Raw genomic sequence first — 25,728 nt, 5'->3', positions numbered from 1 at the left:
AGGCAAGTGTTCTACCCCTGAACTATACCCCAGCCCTTTTTAAAAAAATTTTTTAAAAAAATAATAAATGAATAAATTTTGATGCTATGAATTGACCCTCAGTAGAAGAAAATTTAATAATAAAGTTAAGCATGAAAATCTTGCCCCATCCTCTCTTTCTCCTTCTGTAAGCTTATTATTAATTCATAGTAATCAGAGGTGGTTTATAATGTTAAAATTTGAAGAATAATATGTATTCGATTTTATTATGCTTTTCATTCATCTAGAAAAGGAAGATATTTTGGTAAGATTTTCTGACAATAATTTTCTGAGTTTTTGAATTTCTCATTGTGTTAAACTTCCTAGGTGGCTGGTATTGTTGGCAGAGCTGACGTGTTAGCGTGTCTCCTGTTCCTGCTGGCCTTTCTCTCCTACAATAGGTAGGTATGGCTCAATAAGCCCTCCTCTGTGATTACAGCCATGCAAGCTGTGTAGATTGAGCGTTTTCTTGGAGAGAAGGGAGGCTTCAGGGCGGTGCCATGCTCAGTGAGCTCCAGGGATAAGAACCCTCTTTTCACCCAATACTGGGCTGTAGTTTCTTCCAACCCCATGCTGAACCATATCCTATCATTTTTAAAAGACTACTTTCCCCCCAGTTTTAGGAATCCATGCTCTTGCTTCTTGATTCCTTTTACTTCTAGTTTCTGGCTGAGAGTGGAATTCAGAATCTTATCTCTGAGCCAAAATATACTGGGCACAGTACTCTATTCTATTTCCTTATGATTTGCTTAATTTCTCCTTTTCATTTTGGTCCTGATTGTTTTTGCTCTTTATCATTCTCACCAAAGTAGCTCAAAGCTTAAAATAACAAGGCTAAGCAGAAAGTAGTGTTTTTCAACTATAATTTTACATTTTATAATCCTTTCTTTGAAATACAAATGTTCTTTGCTTTGGGAGAACAAAAACCAATAAAATAATTTTTTGTTCTATTGTGCCTTTACTCCCAAAGCCATAAGATTCTTGCTTGAGTTGTGACATATCTACAAAGGGCAGGATTTGAGAAGAGAATGTGGATAAGGGTAGAGGGCTCAGAGTGTGACCCAGGAAAGCAGGTGGGTTAGTCATGTCACCCTACTTGGGGAGGGAGGCCTGGTGAAGGATTGTGTGAACTGTGAACTTTGAATCCCTTCATTGACCTGTGATATTGCAGAGTCCAGTGACTGAGGAACACTGTCCTAAACCTGTGATTCTTAAAATTGGGAACGATTTCTCTGCACTCCCCAGCCACTATTCCCCTTCTCCCCACAGAAACATTTGGCAATGTCTGGAAACATTTTTGCTTGTCATAACCCAGGAAGTACTCCTGGCACCTAGAGGTAGAGGCCAAGAATGCTGTTAAGTAAGCATCCTACAATGCACAGGACAGGCCCTGCAGCACAGAATTATCTGACTGAAAAATGCCCCTGGTGCTGAGACAGAGGAACCCTGTTATAAACAAATTCAAACCTTGAATCAAGAAAGAAATGAATCAGCTTTGTTTTACAGGTGGAGCATTTTCTTAGTGCAGTATCTGTCTTCAGGTCCTGGCTTTGTGATCTCTTACTGCGTTCACCATCATCAGAACAGTTAGATGATATCTTAAAACTTAAGCCCAAATTTAGCAACAAATTATTTCTTGTTTACTCTGGTGTTAAACAAGAATTACTCACTTTAATTTAAACCTGTTTCTAGGACTTTTTTTGTGTGCTGGATATTTTTTTTTTGTGTTGGATACATTTGAGAACAGGATTAGCTCTGCAGTCCATCTGTATTGGTGTGATAATAAGCCTTATTATTACAGGTTGGATGTGCATGCCCTGCTAACCTTTAGAAATTTGAACTGTAGACCAACTCCACAGAAAAATGCACAATTACTATAAAATTTGCATAAATTTTATGTAATTATTCCAAGACACAACAATAAGGAGAAGATATCATAAGAGAAGTATTGGCCTTTACTTCAAAGGAATAGGAGCCCAGGGGTGGCACCTGTTAAAGAGAACAATGCTGTTCCTGGGGTCAATTCTATTTTGTAAGGTAGAAAGAAAGACTATAACACTGCAGAGTTTTTGAAAATTTCTATTGGAGATTTAACTGAGAAAAAAAATAGCTTCATCTAACACATGCTCATGGAAAATAAATTTAAAAATACAGATTAACAGAAAGAAAATTAAAATGTGAAGAATGTTTGTTTTTCCTTTCCAGAGAAAAATGCTACTATATTTTGGTATAATTATTTACTGACTGCTTTGTGTATGGAAGCACATCAAAACACTTCACTCATAATAAAGTGATGATAAACACTTGACATGTAATAAGTCATTTCTTCCATCCCCCCTGCAATGCTCAACTCTCATTTCACACATAAGGGAACTGAAGCACAGGGGGCAAAGTACTTGCTTCCTCGCCTGTTTGTTAACTGCAGAGCTGTGATTTGAGCCAGGTGAGCTCACGCAGGTGGTTGTGTAACCTGTATTATCCACTTAACAATATATTCACTTAAATATCTTCCTACCTCTAACTATATCTTTACGATGGCATTTTAAGTGACTTTTGAATGTTCATTTGTGACATACCATATTTTATTGTAATTTACATCCATATTTACATACTATTACATGTCATTTTATCATAATTTGTATCTACAAATAATTTGTATAATAATATAATTTGTATAATTTAAGTACCAAGTTGAGAATCATTAACTTTTTTTTCATGTTAGCAATTTTAATTCTACAACGAGCACTCTGGAAGAAATCTTGACTCACTACTTGCTTAGGATGCAAAGAAATGGACTACCTTTTATCTTTTAAGGTAATATTTCTTAGTGACTCACATTTCTTAATTTAAAAGAACCTTCAATTTGTTTTCCAGGAGTCTGGATCAGTGTTGTGCTGGGGACTGTTTCCCTCCCACTGCTTCTCCCTTCTTCTTGCTGCTGAGTTTGTTTCTGGGGACCTGCGCGATGCTGGTGAAAGAGACGGGAATCACCGTGTTTGGAGTGTGCTTGGTTTATGACCTTTTTTCCCTCTCCCACAAGCAAGACATGTCGTAAGTCATTTTAAAGTCTTGCCATCGGACACTGGCTAAGGAGAGAATGACTTAAAATGATGGTTTCCCACTTCCATTGAAAAAAAATATATAAGTACAATACTTTGTTAAACGATGTCTTATCTTAGACAATAACATAATAAACATGATATTTCATTAAGATAAATGCACTGTATCTGTTTAGACTTTTCACACTTTACAAAGTTCAATAAAGACTCTGAAGTTTTGGGCAGCCTCAAACTTGGAATTGAAAAGTAGCTTTGTTAACTGCAAGTTCATACTGCTGGGTTGTTTTTGTTGCATCCTATCGAGAAAATCTTGATTCACACAGGGAAGTTGCAAATGCTAACAGTTTTGACAGCTTGCTTTGAATCTGAATTCAAATGAGTGTTATCCACCTAAGAGCATTGCTCACTTGGAGCCTGTTTTCTCCCACTAGTAGTGAAGTTGCCTAAGAGTTTTAGGAAGTGCCTCTTAGAATTCCATGAAGAGCAAGTCAAAACCATACAGGAATACTTACATGTCATTTTTCAGTTACAGAACAAGCTTACCTAGTAACCCATTTTCATTTAACAACTTGAAGGCACATTCATTTCATTCAGGGTCTTATAGAATCACTAAGGCATATTAAAACTTCAAGCACATACCATAATTTTCTTTCTCTATCAATTTATAATTACTAACAATTTTACACATAGATCCTATTTTTCAGTAATTATAAGTCCCTTATTTTTGAACTTCTAAAAATGTGGCTGGTTTATTCTTCTTCCTTGCCAAATGAAGAATTTTATTTAAAAAAAAAAAAGTTATGCCCCTTTGTGCCAATCCTTACCTCTTTATACTTCTTGACATAAAGATATGAGCAACGCTATTGAGTGGCAGTGGGCTGGGGTGAGTCATTTAATTCTGATCACCTTTCTGCCTGACAGTGTGAAACTTGGAGGTAATTTAAATAGAGTTTTGCTGTCTGTTGGCGCTCTGCAAATCTCAGAGACATATAAAAGGAAGGAGCCCAGTGATCCCTTTGTGCCAAGCTCCCACCAAGAAAACCCAGAGCCATAGGACCTCTGCTTGGTTTATGTGAGGATGCCTTTCCTCTGCCTTCCCAGCTGATGGGAGTAATCTCATTATCTACCCTACGTTTTAGAGAACAACTTATAGATTCCTCTTGCTTCCCACTTCTTGCATCACCTCATCCTTGTCTCCTAACTTCTTTCTGCTTTGCCTCACTGACAATATAGGAATGTAACAACTGATCACAGATGCACCCTCTCCTGTGGGCTAGTCCAGAGCTGTTTGAATGCCGTCACTGAAGTCACAGCTCTGGTCTTGGGATTCTCCAGCCCTCTGTTGCCTGCCTTCTTTCTCCCTCTTGTCATTGTTGAGTCAGACTTTTCTCAAAAGGGATAATTGTCTCTTTTATTTCTTTAATAATCTGCTTTCATCATACTAACTTGCTAGAGGTTCCATGGAAGGAATAAAATTAATGCTATATAGTTTAGAAGTCACACAGCATGTTTTTAGGAACTTTAACCCTCAAACCCAGCAGCACTACATAATTGGAGGCATTTATTCTTTCCTTCATCCTTTTGCCCACCCATTCAACACATAGTTTCTTTCTGTGCTGGAATAAGAACAAGACAGTTAGGGTTCCTTCCCTCAAAGAGCTTAGGAGGATGCTGGGGAGACAGGCCTCACTTAAACAATTACACAGGTGATTGACTACAGTCTTGAAAGGTGGTAGGCAGGAACCAGTTGCATATGACAGGAAAATTTGGCCCTGGATGGTTCACATGCCTTGTGTGCTGGCTGGGTGCTGGGCGCTGTGCCACACCATTTACTCACAGCAAATGTGGTCTTCATTTCACAGAGGAGAAAGCAGGCTCAGAAAGCACCTCCCCACTGCCACTCAGCCCAGGGGCAACCAGGATTGGACCCACATCTGTTGTGTGACCCTTGAGCTGCTCAGTGACCTCCAAGCACCACTGCCCCTGTGGAAAGAACACAGGACAGGGACTTGGGAGACTGTAGGGTGTCCTTGCTCAGGCATCATGAGACACTTAATGCCAGCTCAGAGGTTGTGAGCATTTGGGGGTTATGAACCCCTTTGAGAATTTCACAAAGTTGTAACCCCATGGTACACATGCACCAAGTTGCACAAACTCTTAGGAGTCTACCCCCCTCCACTCTGTATGTGCTCATTTATAATCAGCATCTTAGTGCTCAGTGGACTTTCCTTGTGTGATCCAGCAGCAGGAAAGAAGTGGTCACAGAAACAAACGGAATCAGAAGCGTAATTTATTCCTAAACTTAGGTTTGGGCTACATGAATGGAGTAGTATATTTTTTATTTGACATCACCTTTAGGAGGAAACATTTAAAGGAAAAGTTCAACCCCTGAAAGTTAGCTTTTCTTATATTTATTTTTTAAATGAGGATGTAATTTCTAACATGTAGAAAATGACATTCTCTGACCTCAGTCCCTACCCTCCTTCTGTAAGGATAAACATAATCCTGAATTTGGCACTTTGCATTTCTTATATATATATATACCAAGTAGTAGTATCTTATGTATTTTGAAACTTTTCATTAATGTTATCACTTTTTTTCCCATTTAACATCAGGCTTTTGAGATGCATCAGTTGATATATGTAGCTGTATTTCATCCATTTTTACTTCTCTATAATATTTAGTTATAATGTAGCCATCATTCTAGGTTTGGAGTTTAGGGTGTTTTCACATTAATTCTATTATAAACTGTAGTGAGATTTTTTGTGCATGTGTTCTTGTGCAAATACATGAAGGTTTCTCTCTGACATTACTGTTGAAGTGGAGCTGCTAGGTCAGAAGCATGTTCACTGGGTCACATCCTGAATCATTGCTCATGAAATGACTATAGCAGTCATGGAGAATCACCTTTGTTTCATATTCTCAGCATCATTTGCAGGTATCATACTTTTAAAGTTTTGTCCTGGTGATTATGAATTTTATGTCAGAGGAATCATAATAGAAAATGTAATAAGAGTACATTGGATTGCTCAGTTATGAACACTCTTTGACAGATCATCATAATGTCTCATCCTGAATACCACCAAAATCAAATATTATGAGAAGACCATAGTTGGAATGTGAGGGGTAAAGTGAAATGTGTGTGTCTGTGGGTGCCTTGGTGACCACCTAAGGAGGACTGAGTTCTGATCTGTATTAGGAAATCAACATGATAAGTTACAAAACTGATAAAAAGAAATAATTATGTAATTATGTTTAAAATATATATACATATATATATTTATATTATAGTATGAAATATATATATACATATAATAATATATATATATATATATATATATATATATATATATATATATATTATGGTAACTACCAGAACAAAGGGCTCAGAGACTTGGGAATGGTTGCTTCTAGGGAGCAGGACCTGGGGGTTGGGACAGGGTGCTGGTGTTTCTGTGCCTGCTCTTTCTGTTTGACTTTGTTTCCCTTCCATTCTGTGCACAATTAGGAGCAACGGGGTCATCCATCGGCACAGCCCACAGCAGCCTCGGAGTCCCCAGCCCTCCTCACTGCCAGCCCACCCTCACCCGGAGAACGGGAAGCAGCGGTTCCCTCACAAAGGAGCTTGGAGTGGCTGTCATTCCCCACTGCCACCAGAACCCAAGAGCAGTGGATTCCCGGTATCTCCGCGAGCTGTGTGGTCTCTAATGAGGTACGGGGCTGCATTTCTTGGCTGTGTGTGTTTTTGATGTTCAGTATCATGTAGTGCCACCTGTGATGCTGGGAAATTAAAGCATCGAATCAGCTCTTTGTGACCTACCTCTCTCCACCTTTCCCTCCTTTCCCTTTCCTTCTTTCCCTCCCTCTCTTCCTTCCTATATTAGATTGGATGAGAAAGGAGTAGCTAGAAGATGCAGGGCAATGACCTGTGGTCTTTTATACCTCAGGCATCAGAAGACAGGCACCCACCTTTTCTGGGGAAGGAGAGGGCTCTCCCACCACTGCCTCTCTTCCCTGCTCTTTGTGTTTGCTATGATGTTATTACAGCCCAAGTATGAGAGGAAGTCCAGGGGACTCTACCTCTCTATAGAGTTTATGAAATGTTCATTTTTTTTCTTTCTTTTTTTGAATATTTTGACTTAGCTATGAAAATTAGCAGTTTTTTTTTTTTTTTTTTTTTTTTTTTTCCAGCACAGGTGTGCTCACTAAATTACATTGCTTCACGGGCAAGTCAGAATTTAGTACACATTTGTTAAAAGATATATAGGCATTTCACAGTTTTAAAGGATTTCTTTGAGCAGTGATTAGTGAATTGGCAGCTCCAAACCACAGCTGGTCTGAGGTGCTAATGCAGGGGCATGAAGGGGAGGCCTTTAAAGGGTGAAATACAGAAGTAGAGCAGAGAAATATTTGATTGGTTAAAGTGGAGCAGTAACCTTATTTCGATCATTCCAGTGGAAAGTTTCTAGTTAGAGATCAGTTGACAATTTCTGATTGGTTAAGCTTGAGTTTCATTTTGCCATTTCCTCTGAGTTGAATTTTGGTTTCCTTATGTAGAGCCCAGGGTACTGGAGCAACCTCAGCCTAATGGCCTCCCAATTATTTTGACGTATGGTACTACTGTTCATGGTGTTAGCACTTTACTACTTCAGTTTGCTGTTCTTATTGTTCTGTGTGGTCTATTAAAACTTTCTCCTTTCGGGGTCTTTGTTTCTAATAATTCTCATTTTGGTGATCCCTCCGCTCCCGTAGGACTGGGGACAGAACCCAGGGCTTTACACATGCGAGGCAAGCTCTTTACTTAGGAGCTACAGCCCCTGCCTGCTTTGCTGTTTTTTTTTTTTTTTTTTTTTTAATATTTATTTTTCTGTGGTGCAGAGGATCGAACCCAGTGCCTCGCATGTGCTAGGCAAGCACTCTGCCACTGAACCACAACCCAGCCCTGCTGTTTTTAATACCTTGCTCCATTGCTTGAGTGTTTGCTTGCTGGATTTGTCAATATCTGTTGAGTGTCTGACAGGGGTAAGGCAAGTTCTAGGCACCAGAAATGTCCTAGCAAATATGGAGAACTACGTGCTTGCTTTTGTGTGGCCTTCTTCTGGAGAGAAAGACATACAGTAAACATTCAACAGTGAATAAGCGATGTGAATGCTAAGTAGATAGTGAACTGGAGGTGATGAAGAATGACTGGTAGGCCTGGTGGAACTGGGTTGGCTAGTCAGGGAATGCCCCCTGAATGCTGAATGAGGTGAGGAACCAACCCTGCAAAGATCTGGGTAGAGAGGTTTTGGTTTGAGAATGATGAGAAAGTGGGAAATGTAAGGGGTATTGTCAGGGCATGGGCAGGGACCAGGAAATGAGGGGCCATATTTGTCATAAAAGCAAATGTGCATTGTATTCTGAATGAAATGGTAAGATGTGTTAGTCAGTTGTTAGTTGCCATGACCAAAATATCTGACAAGAACAGCTTAGAGGAGGAAAGGTTAATTCTGGCTCATGGTTTCAGAGGTTCAGTCCTTGATTGGCTGACTCCATTGCACTATGCCTGAAGTGAGACAGAACATCATGGCAGCAAGGCATGGTGGAAGAAAGCTACATCAACTCACGGCAGCCACAAAGCAAATAGAGAAGAGAGAGAGAGAGGGAGGGAGAGGAACCAGGACAAGATATAGTTCATGCCATGCCACCTGTGACCAGCTTCCTCCAGCAACCCCCACCTGCCTACAGTTACCATTCCAATTATTAATTCAAATGGAATTAATCCACCAGCGAGGTTATAGCCTCTATGATTTAACCATTGTCTTAAAAGTTCACCTCTGAACCTTGCTGTACTGGGACCATTGCTTTAAAAACCTGAGCTTTTCCAGGAACATTTCTAGATCCAAATCATAACAGAAAACATTGGAGGTTTTATTTTAAAAGTGTGGAGAGACCTGATTATATTTCCTTTCAAAAGGTTTTCTGTAGCATCTCTGTGGTGCATGGTCTTGGGAGGCAAGAGGAAAGGAAAAGACTTGGGAGGCTGTCTATTGCTTGGGTGAGGAAAGAAAGGGTCTTAACTAAAGGAGGCAGAGAATGAGATGAAGAATGGTGAACTTAGGATGTATTTTGAATATGGGATGTGCTGATGTTTGGGATGGAAGAAAGAGGGAAAGAAAGGAAACAAGGGTTTTTAGATTTCTGGCTTGAACAGTTGGGTGGATGGGGGTCTAACTTACTGAGAAGGGAAAGCTAGGAAAGAACTGAATTGGGGTTTCTAAGAATTGGAAGCAGATAAAATCATAGTAGTGCATGAAATTCCTGAGGAAGAGGAAAGTGGGATGAACAATCAAAATGTCGAGAAAATCTTGACCTGTTGTGGAGCACCATGGAGGAAAGGAATACAAAGCAATTGGAAAATTGTCATTTTCCTTTCTTTCCATTCCTTTCTTTCTTTTATTTTAAACAGAAGGCAAAAGAGGAGGAAAAAGGAGTTAGGAGAGGCTTGGAGATTGTCAGGGTGGAGCAGAGGTTAGACTGCAGTGTGCCTGTGAACTTCATGAGGGTAGAACCATGTTGTGTTTGCTTACACTTCGCATGCAGGGTCTATCTAATAGCAGTTGCTTAGATATTTTTGAAACCAATAAATTAATGAGTGTATTATGGTTTAGATATGAGGTGTCCCCCAAAAGCTCATGTATAAGACAACACAAGAAAATTTAGAAGTGAAATGATTGGGTTATAAGAGCCTTAACCTAATCAGTGCATTAATCCTCCGATAGGGGTTAACTGGGCAGTAACTGTAGGCAGGTAGGAAGAAGTAGGTCATTGGAGTGTGGGGTTTATATTTTGTCCCTGTTGAGCTGAGCTCTCTCTCTGCTTCCTGATTGCTATATAGTGAGCTGCTTTCCTCCTCCACACCCTTCTGCCAAAGATGTTGTTGTGCCTCACCTTGGGACGCAGAGCAGTGGGGTCAGCTCTCTGTGGACTGAGACCTTTGAAACCTTGAGTGCTGAATAAACTTAAACTTTTCTTCCTCTAAAATCGTTCTTTTCATGCCTTTTGGTTTCAGTGGTGAAAAAGTTTGAGTGGACCATGAGAAAGTATTGGAATTCAGCATAGATGAAACATTTTTTAATAAATTTGAAAATGAAGGAATAAGGAAAGACATGTTAGAGGAATGTTAGGTTTTTGTTTTAAATTTCGTGTGTGTGTGTGTGTGCGCGCGCGCGTGCGTGTGTGTGTTATTACCTGTAGAGAGGAGAAATAAAAGATGCTGGAACAGAAAGGGATACAATGACATATAAATACCAGTGGGGTGCTATTTACTGTTTAATAAATGACCTTCTAAAGAGGAATTCTAACTTACAGTGTTTACCAATTTACATATAAATGTTTCTAGCATGACTAATTTCAAGCACAAGTGTGACATCACTGCTGGGGTTGGGTTTGCCTGCCATAATCCAGTGTTTCTACCAGACAGATTCAGTAGTTGTAAATAGTCTCAAGAGCACAGGTAACAGTAAAGTGAAGTGACAAGCTTTGAGTCCTTACTATCTTTGCTTTGAGTGCAATTTATTGAAGTTTATATAATTTAATTTTTAATAATAGTTGTTTTTAATAATCACCTTACAAAATTCCTGAAAATGTAATGGCATACCTATGAAGAGGGTCTTTCAGGGGGTGGGAGAAGATTTTATACATCTACTGTATGGCTGGCTCTTCCCTTGGTTATCCCATGCACCATCACTGTGTCCACTGAGTGTTGAAATTGTAATTCCCCCTATTGTGAGGAAACTGAGAATCTTAGAGATTCACAAACCGTGTTGAAATTCACAGAGTTAGTACATGGTAGAGTTGGGATTAGAACCACTGCTACTTGACTCCTATACCTGTGCTTTGCCACTTGCCAACCTCTGAAGATCACAATCCTGGTTGAGAACTTAGCTCTGAAGTGGAAATAGACTCTGGTATTCTGTGGGTGCTGTTCCCTGTTGAACTCTCTTGGGTAGAAAGATTCTTGCAGTCATCCATGTGTCCACAAATGAGACACCTCTTGATTTGCTTGGATATGGGTGGTGGTACATTTGAGTTTGGGGAGAGTTTGGGTGCTAACACATGGAGTTAGGTGACATGCTTTTGTTGGTTACTTTTTATTTTTTCAACTCTAAGCACCAGGCTATTTTGGAAAGGGCAGTGGAGAACTGTAGATTACACATCCAGATTCTTACCAAGTTAATGTATTTCTGGGCAAGGACTGTTTCCCCTCCTTGAGAATGAAAGTTGTCATGTATTTTCCCTTTGGAAAAGAAAAGTGTCATATATTTAGGTATAAATGTGATTAGTATTAAAACATTTTTTGAACCCTATGTTTATGCCTTTGTCAGAAAGTGTAAAGCAAAAATAAGTTCATATAGGAAGTCCCATTCTAAGATCTCTGATTCTATAGATGGAGTATTTAAATCATGGCTCTGTCACTTGATCCTGAACAAGTTATTTTATCTCTGTGAGCATAAACGTAGCACACTACTCTCAGATTGGTTGTCAGGACCCAAAGTAGTAGTGTATATCATAAGCATGTAAATCCATCCCTAGTATGCTGTGGCCCTCCATTGAGCAGACAGCATGTTGTTATTATTAGCTTAGTTTTGTGAATACTGTTTTATTACTCCATGTGGGTTTCTGATCACCAGGATGTATTGTGGGAGTGGTGAACCTGTAGGGAATGAGTTTGTATGGGAGTTTTCTTTCTTGGTTGAACTTCCAGTATTTTTATTGCATGCATTGGTATGGGTCAGACTAAAAATTGGACTAACCGCTATCAGGTAAAGTGTTGTTTTCAGAAATTACCTAACACAGGAAAACTTCAAACTCGGGGAAATTCTAATGCAAGCAATTTATTTAGTTGCCTGTTTTTATGTGTGACTTAGTAATTGTCTTATGAGTAGAAAGTATAATGAAAAAATCTGTAACTGAGGATACACACTCTGGAATCAGATGGCATTTCAGTTGATACTACTTTTTACTGAATCATTCTGTGTTAAAAGAGAATGTTTTGTATGTAAACATTCCTCCCTACCCCACCCTCTTCAGAATATCAAATTCATATGCTTGGACATACTTCCCTTTCACATTAGAAAGCTCAGTGGATTCTAAGTGTTATCTTGGACTGGAGGTGTGCTCAGTAATAGAGTTCTTGCATAACCCATATGAGGCCCTGAGTTTCTGCCCCAGCACTGCAAAAAAAAAAAAAATCTCATGTTCATTCTTCACATATAGTCTTGATTTCATATGTAAATGACCACTACATGCATTGAAGAAGACAAATTCTTGAATATTTCCTCTTTTCACTCTGACCCTGCAAGTTTGTTATAGGCCATTCATCAGTAATATTTACTAAGCACCTACTATGTGTGCCAGCACTATTTTGGTGCTGGGAACTTAACAGTGAAATAAAACTGCCCTTGTAGCACTTAACTGAATGATGATCGTGACAGTTTTACTCTAAAATGGGCTTGTTTTCTACCTTTGTGGGTGAGACTGTAGTTATATTTTCACTTTAGTGAATCTTAAAATTTTTTCTTGTAAATACCTTGTACATAAGGATGCAAACAAAAGAACCAATAAAGATTTAGGACTAGAGAAGAGTTTGGCACTATAGTGAAATCGTAATTAAATTCAAGGGACTTAGGCATAGAAATACTATGACCTTCACTAATGAAATGGGTAACTGATCTTTTAAGTGTCCTTTGTCGTGATTTATTTCTGTAGGCTTTCATTGTACTCTTCTCCCCCAAAGTAAGAAATGCTGTACAAATTAAACTCCTGAGATAGGATTCTGAACTTTTATGCCACACACACATGATCCTGGGAGGAGGGTAAAAGTGTTTCATATCATCATTAACAGCCTTGCGTTGTCCAGGAGAGTAGCTCGGTGAGATAGTGAAGTGAGATTTGCAGGTGACAGGAAAGAAAAAATCTGTACTAAAAGCCTGTAATATTGATGAGTAATAACTGGATTCTCTTCCTCTTCCTCCTGTACACTGTTACCATTGATTGATTTCAGATGAGCCATTTTCAATCTCATTCAGCTTCTGCTTTCATAAGTGGAATGACGGTATGAAAAAGATGTGGAGTTAACTAATGGGTCTACACAGAAATTACATCCAACAGTTAAAAGTGGAGTGTATGTTTACTTAATAGATCTCCCCTCCCTTGCTTTCAAATCTCTTTATAAAAGTGTAAACCTCAGAGATCAGTACATGTTAAGAACACAAACCACCTCATAGAAGTAGATGATAACCTAGATTCACTTTAAAGAGGTTTCGCAAGTTCTTTAATTGCTACTTTGTTTAAAGAGCTGGGCCACATTTTGCCATGGAATTAACGTTCTTCTATGGTATAAACACTTCATTCTTTAGATGGTGCAGCCAGATAACTGTGCTGTATTTGGGGGAGGTAGGAGTTTGGTGGTGGCAGACCCAAGAAAGCAATGACTTTCAGACTGCATTACATAATGATGGTGACCAAACCAACTGGCATAATTAAAGTTATTTATTGCCAAACAACATTATAATAGTTTATGACTGAGGTGCTATCATATGGACATAAGATCAAAATGAAATCCTGTTCTGATCTTTGCTGCTTACGAACCCCAAGCTTTTTAATCGTTTGTTGACAATAGTTTTGCAAAGACTTTGCACCCTCTGATGAGTCTGGGCTGCAGGTGTGCTCAGGGAATGTTAAGGCACTGCAGGAGGAAAGTGAGTGGTTATTGCAGACAATTATCCTTTTATGGAGAAGGAAATATTTTACTGGCAAGGATGAGCAAATGATGATGTCTGCTATAGGATTAATAGAAATGCTGAGAAACTTATTTTGAAAAATAAATTAGGTAAAGCACTTACTTTAAAAAATAATCTGAGTTTATCAGTTAGGGTTACAAAGCTTCTTAATTGGGATCTGTGTTTTTTGGGATAGTGTCATTAGTGTGTGTTTAGTGTTCTTTGGTGGGTTGACATATACAAGCTGGTTTCCCAAATTCCTTTAGTCATTTTTTTTCCCCTCAAATATGAAACTTAGCAGAAAAGTATTTTCTTTGGTGGAGAAAGAATTTGAAGATAAGTTTTTTTTTTCTTTTTCCTATTCTCACTATTAGTTGAGAGTGATACTGTGATGGGCTGACAGATCTGGCTCCATGAGAATGTTATAGGCCAGACTCTAAGGGAAATGGCCAAACAGACTCCATTTTGCTCTGAGACTCCATGTTATGTAGGAAATAAGCTTCTCCCATGGGAACACCCCACCTCTGTACCCATCATCAGTTGCTTAGTGTGACATGTTTAACAATACAGAATGTCAATTCCTATGTAAAGAAAAGTTGCTCTCTTGATTCCTATTGCTTCTAAACAATGTACCATGTGAACAGTGATTGTGTGGATGTTCATAACCATTCTTTAGTTTGTACCTAGGTAAGGGTCATTTTGACCCACTTCTCCCTCTGTTGATGATCTCATGATGTTAGTCTGTAATTTCAAATCATAGCCATAGACACTTATGATTGATGTGATTTTGGTTTAAGAACCCCTACAACCCCATGGTTGGGGCTGTTCTCCCAATAGCCATTTTTTGTGGAACTGTGTGAGACAGTCAGCCGGCTGACTTAATAAAATCTCTCAAATTTGGACTTGTCAGTGGTGATCGGTCTGTTTTTAAGTTGTGCCCCATAACAATTCGATTCCTTCTGAATCAGACCTAGAGTATGTGCTAAGGCCAGAATTACCTTGCTGAATTCATCCAGAAGTTTATTGCATTCTGCTTTGATTCTTGACTGAACTTAGCACAAAAGCAGATCATTTCAATAAAGTGTTTCTTGGCTACATTCAGAAGTTAACACTAGAAGCTTCTTCCAAATAAATCACATGCTAAGGAGGCAAAATTCCTTTTAATTTATGGATTGCAGTCGGTGGAGTTTCTAACTGCTGACATTTCCTGGTTTGTGGTTCATTCTGCTTAATCTTGATTGGGTACTGTTTCTTGGCAATCTTGAAACCCCTGTGAATTTCAGTCAGTGAATGATATGTGCTTTCCTTCCTCAGTATAGAGCAATCATGCTTAGGCATTTACTTCCAATGGGATGCACAGGGCATATGTTGAAAGAGAAAGCTATTAGGTTGTAGGCATTTGTGGTTGGCATGAGATTCCCTCAGTGTCACAGTAGGCTCTTGGAACGGACCTCAGGTCTCCTGTGTTTCCATCAGCTCAACAAACACCATCTGGAATCCTGAACTTCTGGTCCATGCTGCTTGGAGGGTGACAGCTGTAACTTCAAGGCCACCATCAAGCTCTCCTCTCTTTTGCAGAACAGCCAGAACTTTAGGGCGTTGTTGAGAATGTACTGCATTTCTTTGCTCTTTTGGGTAATGCTACTGTCACCCAGTTTAATTTCTTTTCTCTTTCTCTATTTTAATGTCACCGGCTGAGAATTTGGAGTGATCTTGTAAACATTCAGGGAATATATAAATAAATCCTTCAGAAGAATGTTATTCTATGCTGGGTAATAAATACTGTGGTTTCAGATAATTTGATGGGATTTCTAATTTGTTGTCCTGAAAATTGGCACACATTTTAATCTAGAACTGTGTATTGTAGATCCAGTGTGGCAGATTTTAATAATATACACAGCTTGAAAGAAACATTTAAAAAATTTCAAGAAGAGTTTGGAGGGACATTTTGTTCAGCAGAAGGTAAACAGAATTGTAGAAATGCAAATGATTTGAAAATTCTCATACAGTTCTGAAGCTAGCATCCTGATAGTGATTTCCATTATGATCAACACTGCAAAGTACCACTGTAGCACTTACCAGTGGCCAGAACCATGTTACAAGTGTTACCTATACCTGACAGTATTAATTTTTACAAAAATTTTGAGATAAGCAGCTTACATAGCAATAAAGAACGTGAATTTCTATCATAGTGCCAGGGTTCTGACTTTCCTCCACTGCTTACCAGGTGTATGAGCTTTTGCAAATTGCTTAAACCTTCTTTCCCAGCTTCCTCCTATGTAAAAACAGTAATACTAGTACCTACCCCATGGGATTATGGTGACAAACAAATGAGTTAATACAAATGAGTTAATATGTGAAAATAGCTTGTAATTGTGACTTTTCATAAATGCTAAGACTTGACCGCCCCATGTTTATTTTATGCAGAAGCCACTGTGGAAGAATTATTTAAAAATCATTTCCTTTCATAATCTTCACTTTTTTTTTTTGCTGTATTTATGATGGAGAGTTGTATAGTCTTGGTTAGACTTGTTTATAGTGCTTGGCTACTTTCCTTTTATGAGTTTACAGTATTTTAGAGGAAAATAGATTATAAAGGGAAAGCAATCCTGTAGCAATGATGGAAAGTCCATCAAAGTTTGGCAAGGTAATGGAGTACCTGTGATTGTCATTTTGACCTGATGAATGCCATCCTCATTATAAGTTGTCCAAAAATCCATACCTATTCTTTGCTTCTGAGACTGTTGACTTCTTTTTAATGAAATTTTTGATGTATGTAGAATGACTATCAAATAAAACATTATTTCAATAAACAAGTCATTATTTCAAAAATCAAGTAATAAAAGACTTACTTCAGTAGCTTTTCAGACAGATAACCTTGTAACAATATAGGAAGATATTATTCATGTTACAGATTTATGAATTTTTAATGCTATTTATATTATTCAAACCATGGTCTTTATTACTTCATAAACTGGAAATGCTATTGATTTTGAAATCACCCTAAGCTACTGTCCCCACGAGGGGCCCAGCATTTAAGATTTGCACTTAATGACTTAACTTATACAATATTGGTCAAATGTTTAAAGGGAACATAAGTATGGATTTTTAGGGATGAAGGCAATTAACATACCATAATTGAAAAATAAGTCAATAAATCCACCAATCCTAAACAACCAGCAGAATGGCATGGAGGGAAGGAGTTGCCTTTGTGTTTTATGTTAAGAGCTGGACATGCCCTGGGTAGGTAATGAATAACTGATGTATTTCAGTGTTTGAGTGCTGGAGTGTTTTGTTCCTGACAGTTAAGTTTTCATCATAGAATTTTTTTTCATACTTTTGCATTTGGGCTCTCTTAAGTGATTTTTCTTTGTGACTGTGAAAGGAATGTGACTTTGTAAAAGGAATAATGATCCATACTGCAATTATGATGAAAAAAGATTTGATTAAAAAAAGCAGTCTCTTTAATTATAAAACTGCAGTTTGGGTTGTCTTGCTAAGTTGAGGAGAGCTCGTTGATTTTTCCCTGGTGCAATTTGTTTCTCCCTTCTTTACAGCTGCAGAGGACAGGTAAACTTTCAGATACGTGGAGCTTGGCAGCTAATCTCCAGCCATTTATAAGCAGACAATAGCATTGTGATTATGGTTGATGACCAAGAGAACAGAATGTTGTGAGCATTAAGCTCTCATTATTGCTCCTCTCTTGTAGTTTATGAAAAACCTGAACAATGCAGCATTGCTGATTAGGTTTTGAGTTTTTTTTTTTCGTTTTTTTTTTTCTTGTTTTTGGAGGAGAATATTTGTTTCCTGACTTGCCCTGGAGATAAAGAAATGAGAAGACAGCATGGAGAGGAGCCCAGCTGATGGAAAACTGGGTTTTACTTGGCTTCTAAGTTGTAATTCTTGGGCCAGTTACTTACCTCCCTGGATCTTGGTTTTTCTTATCTGTGAAATGTCACAGAGGAGACAGGGTAGGGTGGTCCCATGTCACTTGATATTCTATGGTCTCTTTTCTTCAAACTCTTATGATACTGCACTGTCATGTTTCCTCTTATTTAATTACCATAATCCATTGGCATGTGTGTAGTTGGAAGTTGTGTGGAAGTTGAAGGTTGACTCTAAAATGAGATATCATAATGACAGGTTCTCATGAGAGACTAAACAGATTGTGGAGGACATTTTGCTAGTATGTCATTTTTCTCTTTTCCTTTTCCGTTCTAGATTCTTGACTGCTTGAATGTTTGGAACTTAGGTCAAATATATTGATGGAAAATGTCAATATTTATTAAGATTAAATGTATGTTGTCTTCAACCATCCCAGGAGTAGTTAAAACTGTACATTTGCAAACTGACTCTTGTTGATTCTTAAAGGGAAGTTCATTGATACATTTAATTGACATTTACTAACCAGTTATGATATACAGATGTTTTAAGGATCATTTGTTTGCAAACCGCAAGACTTTAAAAAAGACATGTTTAGGCAAATTGGGTTATTTGTTGGGAGGACACACTGAAATCTCTAGCACCCAAGGGCATATATTGAGCCTGGTTTCTGGTCTCAGAACTAGCCAAGTCAACACATTTACTTTTTTTTTTTTTTTTTTCTTTTCTGGTCACTTCAGGGCTTCATAGGTTCTCTTGTGCTTCTTTAAAAAAATTTAAAATTCATATTGTTTTTCCTTTCTCCTCTTTTAAAAGACTGAATGAGGCAGAACTGCCTCGACTCCAGCTTCACACAGTCATTCAGTTCAGTTCTCTGCAAGAGATGAACTAGAGTTCCTGTGTCCTCACTTCAAATTCTCAGTAAGAGATTCCGATTGGTCCAGCAAGGATTAGCTTACATCTGAACAGCAAGGAAATAATACAAATAAAAGAAGAATTTCTCTGGCAAATGCAAAGATAGACTTATGAGAGGTTATTTTAGCCAATCTGGTAACTTTGGCTCAAACTGAGTCTTCACAGATGAGACAGTGAGCTGAAAGAGGTGGAACCATCTGCAGGCAGAGAACCCAGCACAAGCGAAGGCACAGAGGTATGTGACCGCAGAACGTGTGTGTGCACACGTGTGTGTGTATGTGTATTTGTGAGTGTGTGCAACTACAGTAGCTCAGGACATGAGTGGTGGGAGATAAGACTGAGGAGGTCAGCAGGAGTGGAGGAGGTTGGGAGTTATGCCCAGGGACTTTGATCCTGTAGAGGAAGAGCGACAGTGCAGTGGCATGCTTATCTGATTTAGATTCCTCTGTAGGAAAGTCTGCTCATAAGGCCAGATGGAGCATATTATTTAAGTGTGATAATTAGAAAATTCAAACCATTTGGTTCTGTTTTGTTTTTGAGAATGACATAATGGTAGTAGTTCTGAGATTTTTCCCATAATCAAATCCTGCATATTTGTGAAAGCTCAATATTTCCTGTTAAGATAGACTCTTATATAGAAGTTTCTTTATACATTTTTATAGTTTTGTAATTTTGTAGTTTTCATGTTTAAGAAAAGTTAACAGGAACCTCAAGGGTGTGTTTTCTTAGCCCTCTGCAGGGAGAAACCTAGTCATTTATCCACACCTGCTAATTGGTTTAAGCCTTTTCAATTTACAATTGTCTTCCAAAAAAAAAAAAAAAACAAAAAAACAGAAAATAATTGCAACCTCAGACGACTGCTAATACCTTCCTATTACTCATTCAGTATGCTGTTTATAATTTTGATTTCCACTTTCTGATTAAAATAATCATTTCTTTTTATGTGTATTGTGTCCAGGCAGTTGTTGTGTTTTGTACTGGAACAGATGATTGCTTTTCTACATGGCAAAGAAAATGAGCAGATGCAAAGTAAATATCTTTTTCTGGTTTGATTGATTGGAAGCTCTGCAACCTAATATTGACTACATTTTCCTAAGCGATGCAGCAAGTGTAGCTCAACATCAGACGGCAGCTACTAACTGCCAGTGATTCACTTTGGCCAACATAAATTCTGACCTAGTCTGTGTCTCACATTCTGAGTTCTAGAACATAAATAGTAATAAGCAGTTTAATGTTCGCATGAGGAAAATAGTATGTTGATTCAGAGTGCCCCAGGATGCCATTTTCTCCAAAAGTGATTGTAGAGTTTCCCTCCTTGTTTACCTTTAATGACAGTGGAGTGGTGGCATGCTCAGTGGCTGGGTACCTGGATCCTGGGAGTCACACAGAGGGGCTTTAGGTCTAAGATTTCTCACCGAGTAGCAGTGAAAACTTGAATTAACTGATTTCCAGATCAATAAAATATAATAATTATTATTATAAATGACATGAATTGGGTAAAGGACACGATTGGCACTTATTGCACACCAATCTGGAGATGTCTAGTTATTCTGCAGTTGAAAAAGGTCAGTGGGTAGATAAGCCACTGTTTAATACATCTGTGTTGCTACTTTTCAGTGTTTTGAAAGTTTGGGCTTTGTTATTCATTATTTCTCTCCCATTGGGAGGTGAGAGGGAGCCAATGTGGAATGTCAGGAAATGATCATGACTCAGATTATTTAACTGTCACCATGTCCTTGGGAAGTTGGTCTTCCACCATATTTATGCACATGAAAAGCAGAGCTCAGAAAGGTTGCATATTTTGTATAGCATCACACAGCTTAGAAAGTGGGAGATCCTGGATTTGAACCTACGTTTATCTGATCTGCCGTGTAGAACTTCCAGGATGTGGAGGTCAAGCCTTTTACAATATTTTTCTGGATTTATTAACAACTTCTAGAAAGGTCTGTTGTGAGGAAAGCAGGAATATCCTAGGAGCATTCATCTGTTCCCTGTGTCTCTGACTCTTTTGGGTTCCAAGTGGCTTTCACCCGCTTTCCATGTTGGGTGCTGATACTCTGCCTGAGTCTCAGACTTGTCATCTTCATACTGTAGGTGAGTGGGCTTCTCTATTCACAGCACTCGACTTAGCACTTTTCAGAAAGACATTCTTCACCTTAAGGTGAAGGGGGATGTGTCAATTTCATCTGTAAGCAGTCTTTAATACAGTTCTTAAAAATCCCTGTAAAGTAGCAGTGAGGTAGCTATTCAATGATATGCAGTCCTGGGCCCTTGAATGCTACCCACTGAGTTTCATGTTGAATGGTGTCCTGCTCTGTTATGGAACTTTTCTGTGTGTGACATTTCTGAGTGTTTGTGTGTGTGTGTGTGTGTGTGTGTGTGTGTGTTGCTTTGTGGTTCAAAGTTAATGTGTATCTCTGAAAGCATTCACCATGGATATGCCAAAGCAGTGTTTTCTTTGGTATACTAGCATGTCATTAGTTTTTTATTTTTATTTTGTAAGAGAAACAATCAGTGAGGAAAAGATTGCTTTTCTGGTTTTATATTGATTTTCTTTGGTCTGAGAAATTAAAAATATTGAGAAAATATGAAAAATACAATAATGAACATCTATGTTCCCTTTTAGTCATATGTTTTCCAGCCCATTTTTGTTTTCCCTGAGGAATGAAGCAGTATTGGTACAGCTAGAGGTCTGTCTACCTAAATGTTGCTGTTGGTCTCTTTCCCTTGGTGTCTCCCGGGAGTAGGCCTGTCCTAGGTTTCCTAGAGAGAGGCTGCTTTCTGATGCCGTATTTATCCCACATAAACTGTGCTTCCACTCCTGGTTAATCTGGTCACATGATCAATTTCCACATGAGAAATGGATTAGAATATCTATGAAGCAGGAAGAAAATGTACTAGGGTAATCTTGAGATTTCTTCTTGTCTTGATCTCCTTAACCCACTACAGGCTGAGGGATAACCCACTATATACCTGAGAGATATCTTTGAATCTGAGATAACAAAGAGAGAGCTAGTCTGGGAAAACTAAATTATATGAAACTATTTGTCATATTTTTCTCTTGCCTTCTTGTCACTTGCTGCCCAGCTGATGCTTAGCCAGGGAGAGGTGGTTATGGCTCTGTTGACCTCCTGGTCCTGAATCCCGTCTGAGCCAATAGTGACTCTTAGCCATGCTCACCTCACCTTGGGAGGGTTTTTTTTTTTTTTTTTTGCCCTGAGGTACAAGTCAGCTTTCTTTCCTCTCCTCTGACTTTTATGCTGGTTCTATAAAATCTCACTACCTCAGTGAGTGTATTTTCATAAGTATTTATTAAACACCTACTAGAAAATGAGGTAATCTTTCTTTTATTGGATATAATGAAGAATCCCATTAAGTAACCCCCAAAATATATTGACCATAATTTGTAATAATAGCTAAAATTTGTTTACTATATTTGCACACTGTTTTAAACATTTTACATACATTAATTTACTTACTCTCCTAACGACTCCAAGTGTTTGACACCATTATTACCCGGATTTTACAGATTCAGTAACGGAGACCAGGGGGATAGTAGACCAGCTAGAGGTCTGTCTACCTAAATGTTGCTGTTGCTAAATGTCCTGCAAAAATTCAGGTAATAATGGAGAACTGAAAAATCACATCCCTGTAGCCTGGATTCTGAGTCTTTGCTTTTAAAATCAATTCACTATAGGACAAGACTGATTTTGATGGGAAATCTCATAACTTTCAGTAATTGACCAAGTTGTCAGTTAAGGATAGCCCCTCCCTGAAGAACTGAAGAACGCTGAGGGTTAGATGCCTTTAAAGAGTTCAGCTTTCTGAGCAGGTGTTACTGTTTCCTTCTGTCATAGGTTTTATCTCTGCTTAACCAATCCAGGTCAGTTCGGTTCTCAAGTTGAATGAGAACACGGTTGGTATGTGATTGGTTGTTTAGAACTGTTAGATATTTTTAACCTGCAAGAGGCTAATGTTTATAACAGGAGCCAAATACTGTCATGAAGCACAGCTCACAGAAACAGATATTCACCAAATTATGTTTTGACTATGTTTACAGAGTTGGAATAGCCCCAGAGGTCTCAGGCAATCTCCTTAAACACACTACAGTTTAAAATGGCAATAAATATCTTGAGGCAGAAGGATTCATGCCTCCTAGAAATATCTACCATGATGACTTCTGTTCTAAAATACAGAAGAAGAAAATAAAAAGTTCAAAAAATTAGTTACTGAAACTAAGGAAAATAAAGTGGTATCATAAAACAAAATGAAACAAAACAAAAAATTAGTTTTGCAAACAATTGCTCATGGGGCAGCCCCGTATCAAGTACATGGGAAATGTGGTACATTCTGAAAGCTTTTTGTTCAGATATAAAATCTGTTTTGTTTGTAGAACTTATGATCCTCCAGCTTATTTATACAGGTCACCCATCTGCATACCATGACAGCCCAAAGGAAGGGTATGTCAAATGTTAGGACATGCAGGAGGAAGGACGGACTGGTGTCCGGGGAAGGGGTCAGAGGTTCATGCACAGGAGAAATTATTGCATTTCTTACATCCCACTTGGAAAAAATCAGAGCATGCCAGTTCTTCCTCAGGTTGGTGAGAACATGCAGTGCCTTACTAGAGAGGCAAACTCAGAAAGGCATCTCAGAAGAAATATGATATGTATATCACTTGTGTTTTCCTGATGTTTAAGAGACATGTGGAAACATAAGAAAAAAGGCAGGATTTCATTAGGAAAGAAGGAGTCGTAATTTAAATCGATGCTTTTTGTCTGCTCAGTGAAAAAGCAGATGCCCCAACATTCATTTTAGGGCACATTCTGTACCTGAGCAAAATAAAAGAGAACAGAAGATCATTGCATTATGAAAGGTGCAAACACTCAAGCAGTACTAGCAGAAGCAAGTTATTTTTCCCAGTGAAGTGTTGAATGCTGGTCTTTAAAGAACAGTAAGTAAACAGCTTAAAGTGCATTAATGTGCTGTGGAAACTGCTGTGAAAAAAAAAATGGCCTTGTGTTGTCAAAACAAAGAAATAGGAAGCTTCCCAAGCAAAACAATAGAGGGAGCAGAACAATATTGAAACAGGTGAAGAAAAGAGCACGATGTGTTGAGTACAGGAAAATTATTGATGGCATAGAAACAGAGAGACTGACGAGGAATGAATAAAGAAGTAGCTCATAAGAAATTCAAACTCACAGTGAGGCATGGAGCCAACCTGATTGCAAATTTTGTCAAGTTGCATCTGGGAGAGGGAGAAGGCAGAATGTGTTCAGAAGATGGAAATTTTTATTAAAATGTGTTAATTCTGGAAGGAAAAGAGGTGTGGTGTGGTGAGCAGCTGGACCTTAGCCTGACTTTTTTGGCTTTCCTCTGCCATTGAAATGGCTACCAGTTCTTTTGCATTAGGGATTAAAAACTTGATAGTAAATAAACACCATTATAGAAGATATTAAGGATTTTCTGCTGATTATGTTTTTCTGTCAACCAAAGTCATTCTCACAGGTAAGGCACTGAGGTCAGGATGCCCCAGGCCTGGGGACTGACCTTGGCCCTGGCCCATTCTGTTACCCTGTTGGGGTTATGAGATCATGGGGATGGAGAGGGTGATGAAGAGTCTTGGCGTCACTCTGCTGGTTCAGACGCAGCTCTGCCACCCTCCCCAGGGTGACTCTGCAAGTTCTTTTATCTTTCTAAACCTCAGTTTCCTTATAGTAAAATTGGAGTGAAAACAACATCTACCTCACAGAGTTGCTTCCCGGGTTAATTAGATAACTCCCAGTGCCTAGCGTTCTGTGTTGAATTGCTGATGGCTTTTCCTCTATCTCTAAACCTTATACCAACACATTCAGATTGATTTTATTGTTTCCATGTTTTACATGTCAAAAAATTGAGCTCAGAGAAAATAACTTGTCAAGAGTATAACATGGAATAAATATTGGAATGTGTTGACCTAATTCCTGTTCACTGTACTATGAAGTTCAGCATATATAAGAAAAGATACTGGAGCATTATTGGTGATCTGTTGGTGAGTACAGATATGAGGGGCTTGGTTCTGGAGGGTCTCAGGTATCATGGAATGATGTGACTGGGGAAGAAGCCGGTTCAAATCCATGCTGTTGGGCTGACTTTAAGCTGCATTGAGGTGTCTTCATGAAGGGATGTGGGAAGAGTTGGCTTCTCTCTGGACACAGTAATGAATGTTGTTTTCCAGATGAATAATTTGTTATGTTACTCTGCACCAATGGTGACCCAACAAAACCTAGACCCCTCAGGGTGGCTCATAATGAAAACAAACTAAAAAAAATTGTTTCTTATCATGTGGTATATACTAAGTACTGTGATAATACTTAAATGCTTAAAGGATCTCTTTGAGATGGCTAGTGTTATTTTAAACCTAGGCTAGTAGGCAGGTTCCAGGTAGACAGATCTAGGACCAGGCTTAGAACAGGCATTGTCTGTCCTTACAGGCAGTCTCTGAACTGTGGTCCCATAGAGCTTTTCTCTTGGCACTTATAGACTGATTGACTTTGAGGCCTTTCTTTGTCCACCTGTCTAGTGCCTTCTAACAACTGTGAGATTACTCCAACCAAATGGCTCTGTGTGCTTCCCCTGGAATGTACCTTGTGTTTCTGGTTGCCATGATTTTCCTTTCTTGTCATGCATCTCCATGCCTTCACCTTATCCACTTACTTAGCCATTTCTTCCTGCCTAAAGCCGATTCCTGGGCACCCAGCTAGTCTAGTTCCCTTCATCTGAGGGCCTGTTGCATTAACTGTTGCTTTACTGATTTGTAGCTATCAGTTGCTACCCCTTGTTTGTAACCTTTATTATGTGAACTTCAAAATTTTTTTAAAGTCTTCATGGTATCTTTTCTTTTTCATCCTGACAGTACTTACTATAGCATATTACATATCATTTTAAAGTTCATACATATTCTTCAATTGACTAACTCCAAGAAGACAATATTCTAATCAGAAGAAATAATCATCATACATATCCTCACTTATGGGAATTAGAATAAACTTGTTTAAATGTTGTAGTAGAGAAAAAATGATCAGGAGACAATTATAGCCAAGAAAAACTGT

General features: G+C 38.6%; 1 protein-coding gene across 1 annotated transcript in view; it reads left to right on the top strand.

Moving 5' to 3' along the window:
• The window catches only part of Tmtc1 (transmembrane O-mannosyltransferase targeting cadherins 1), a 253,580-nt gene that overhangs the window by 25,193 nt on the left and 202,659 nt on the right, over positions 1 to 25,728 (top strand). Inside the window, 3 exon segments of the mRNA XM_047550906.1 lie at positions 346 to 419; positions 2,893 to 3,069; positions 6,586 to 6,789. Coding sequence (XP_047406862.1) covers positions 346 to 419; positions 2,893 to 3,069; positions 6,586 to 6,789 — 455 coding nt within the window.

The sequence above is a fragment of the Sciurus carolinensis genome, chromosome 4, assembly GCF_902686445.1.
Source record: "Sciurus carolinensis chromosome 4, mSciCar1.2, whole genome shotgun sequence".
Taxonomy (NCBI): domain Eukaryota; kingdom Metazoa; phylum Chordata; class Mammalia; order Rodentia; family Sciuridae; genus Sciurus; species Sciurus carolinensis.
The sequence above is the reverse complement of the archived record's forward strand: the minus strand, read 5'-3'. Positions and strand labels throughout refer to the sequence as shown.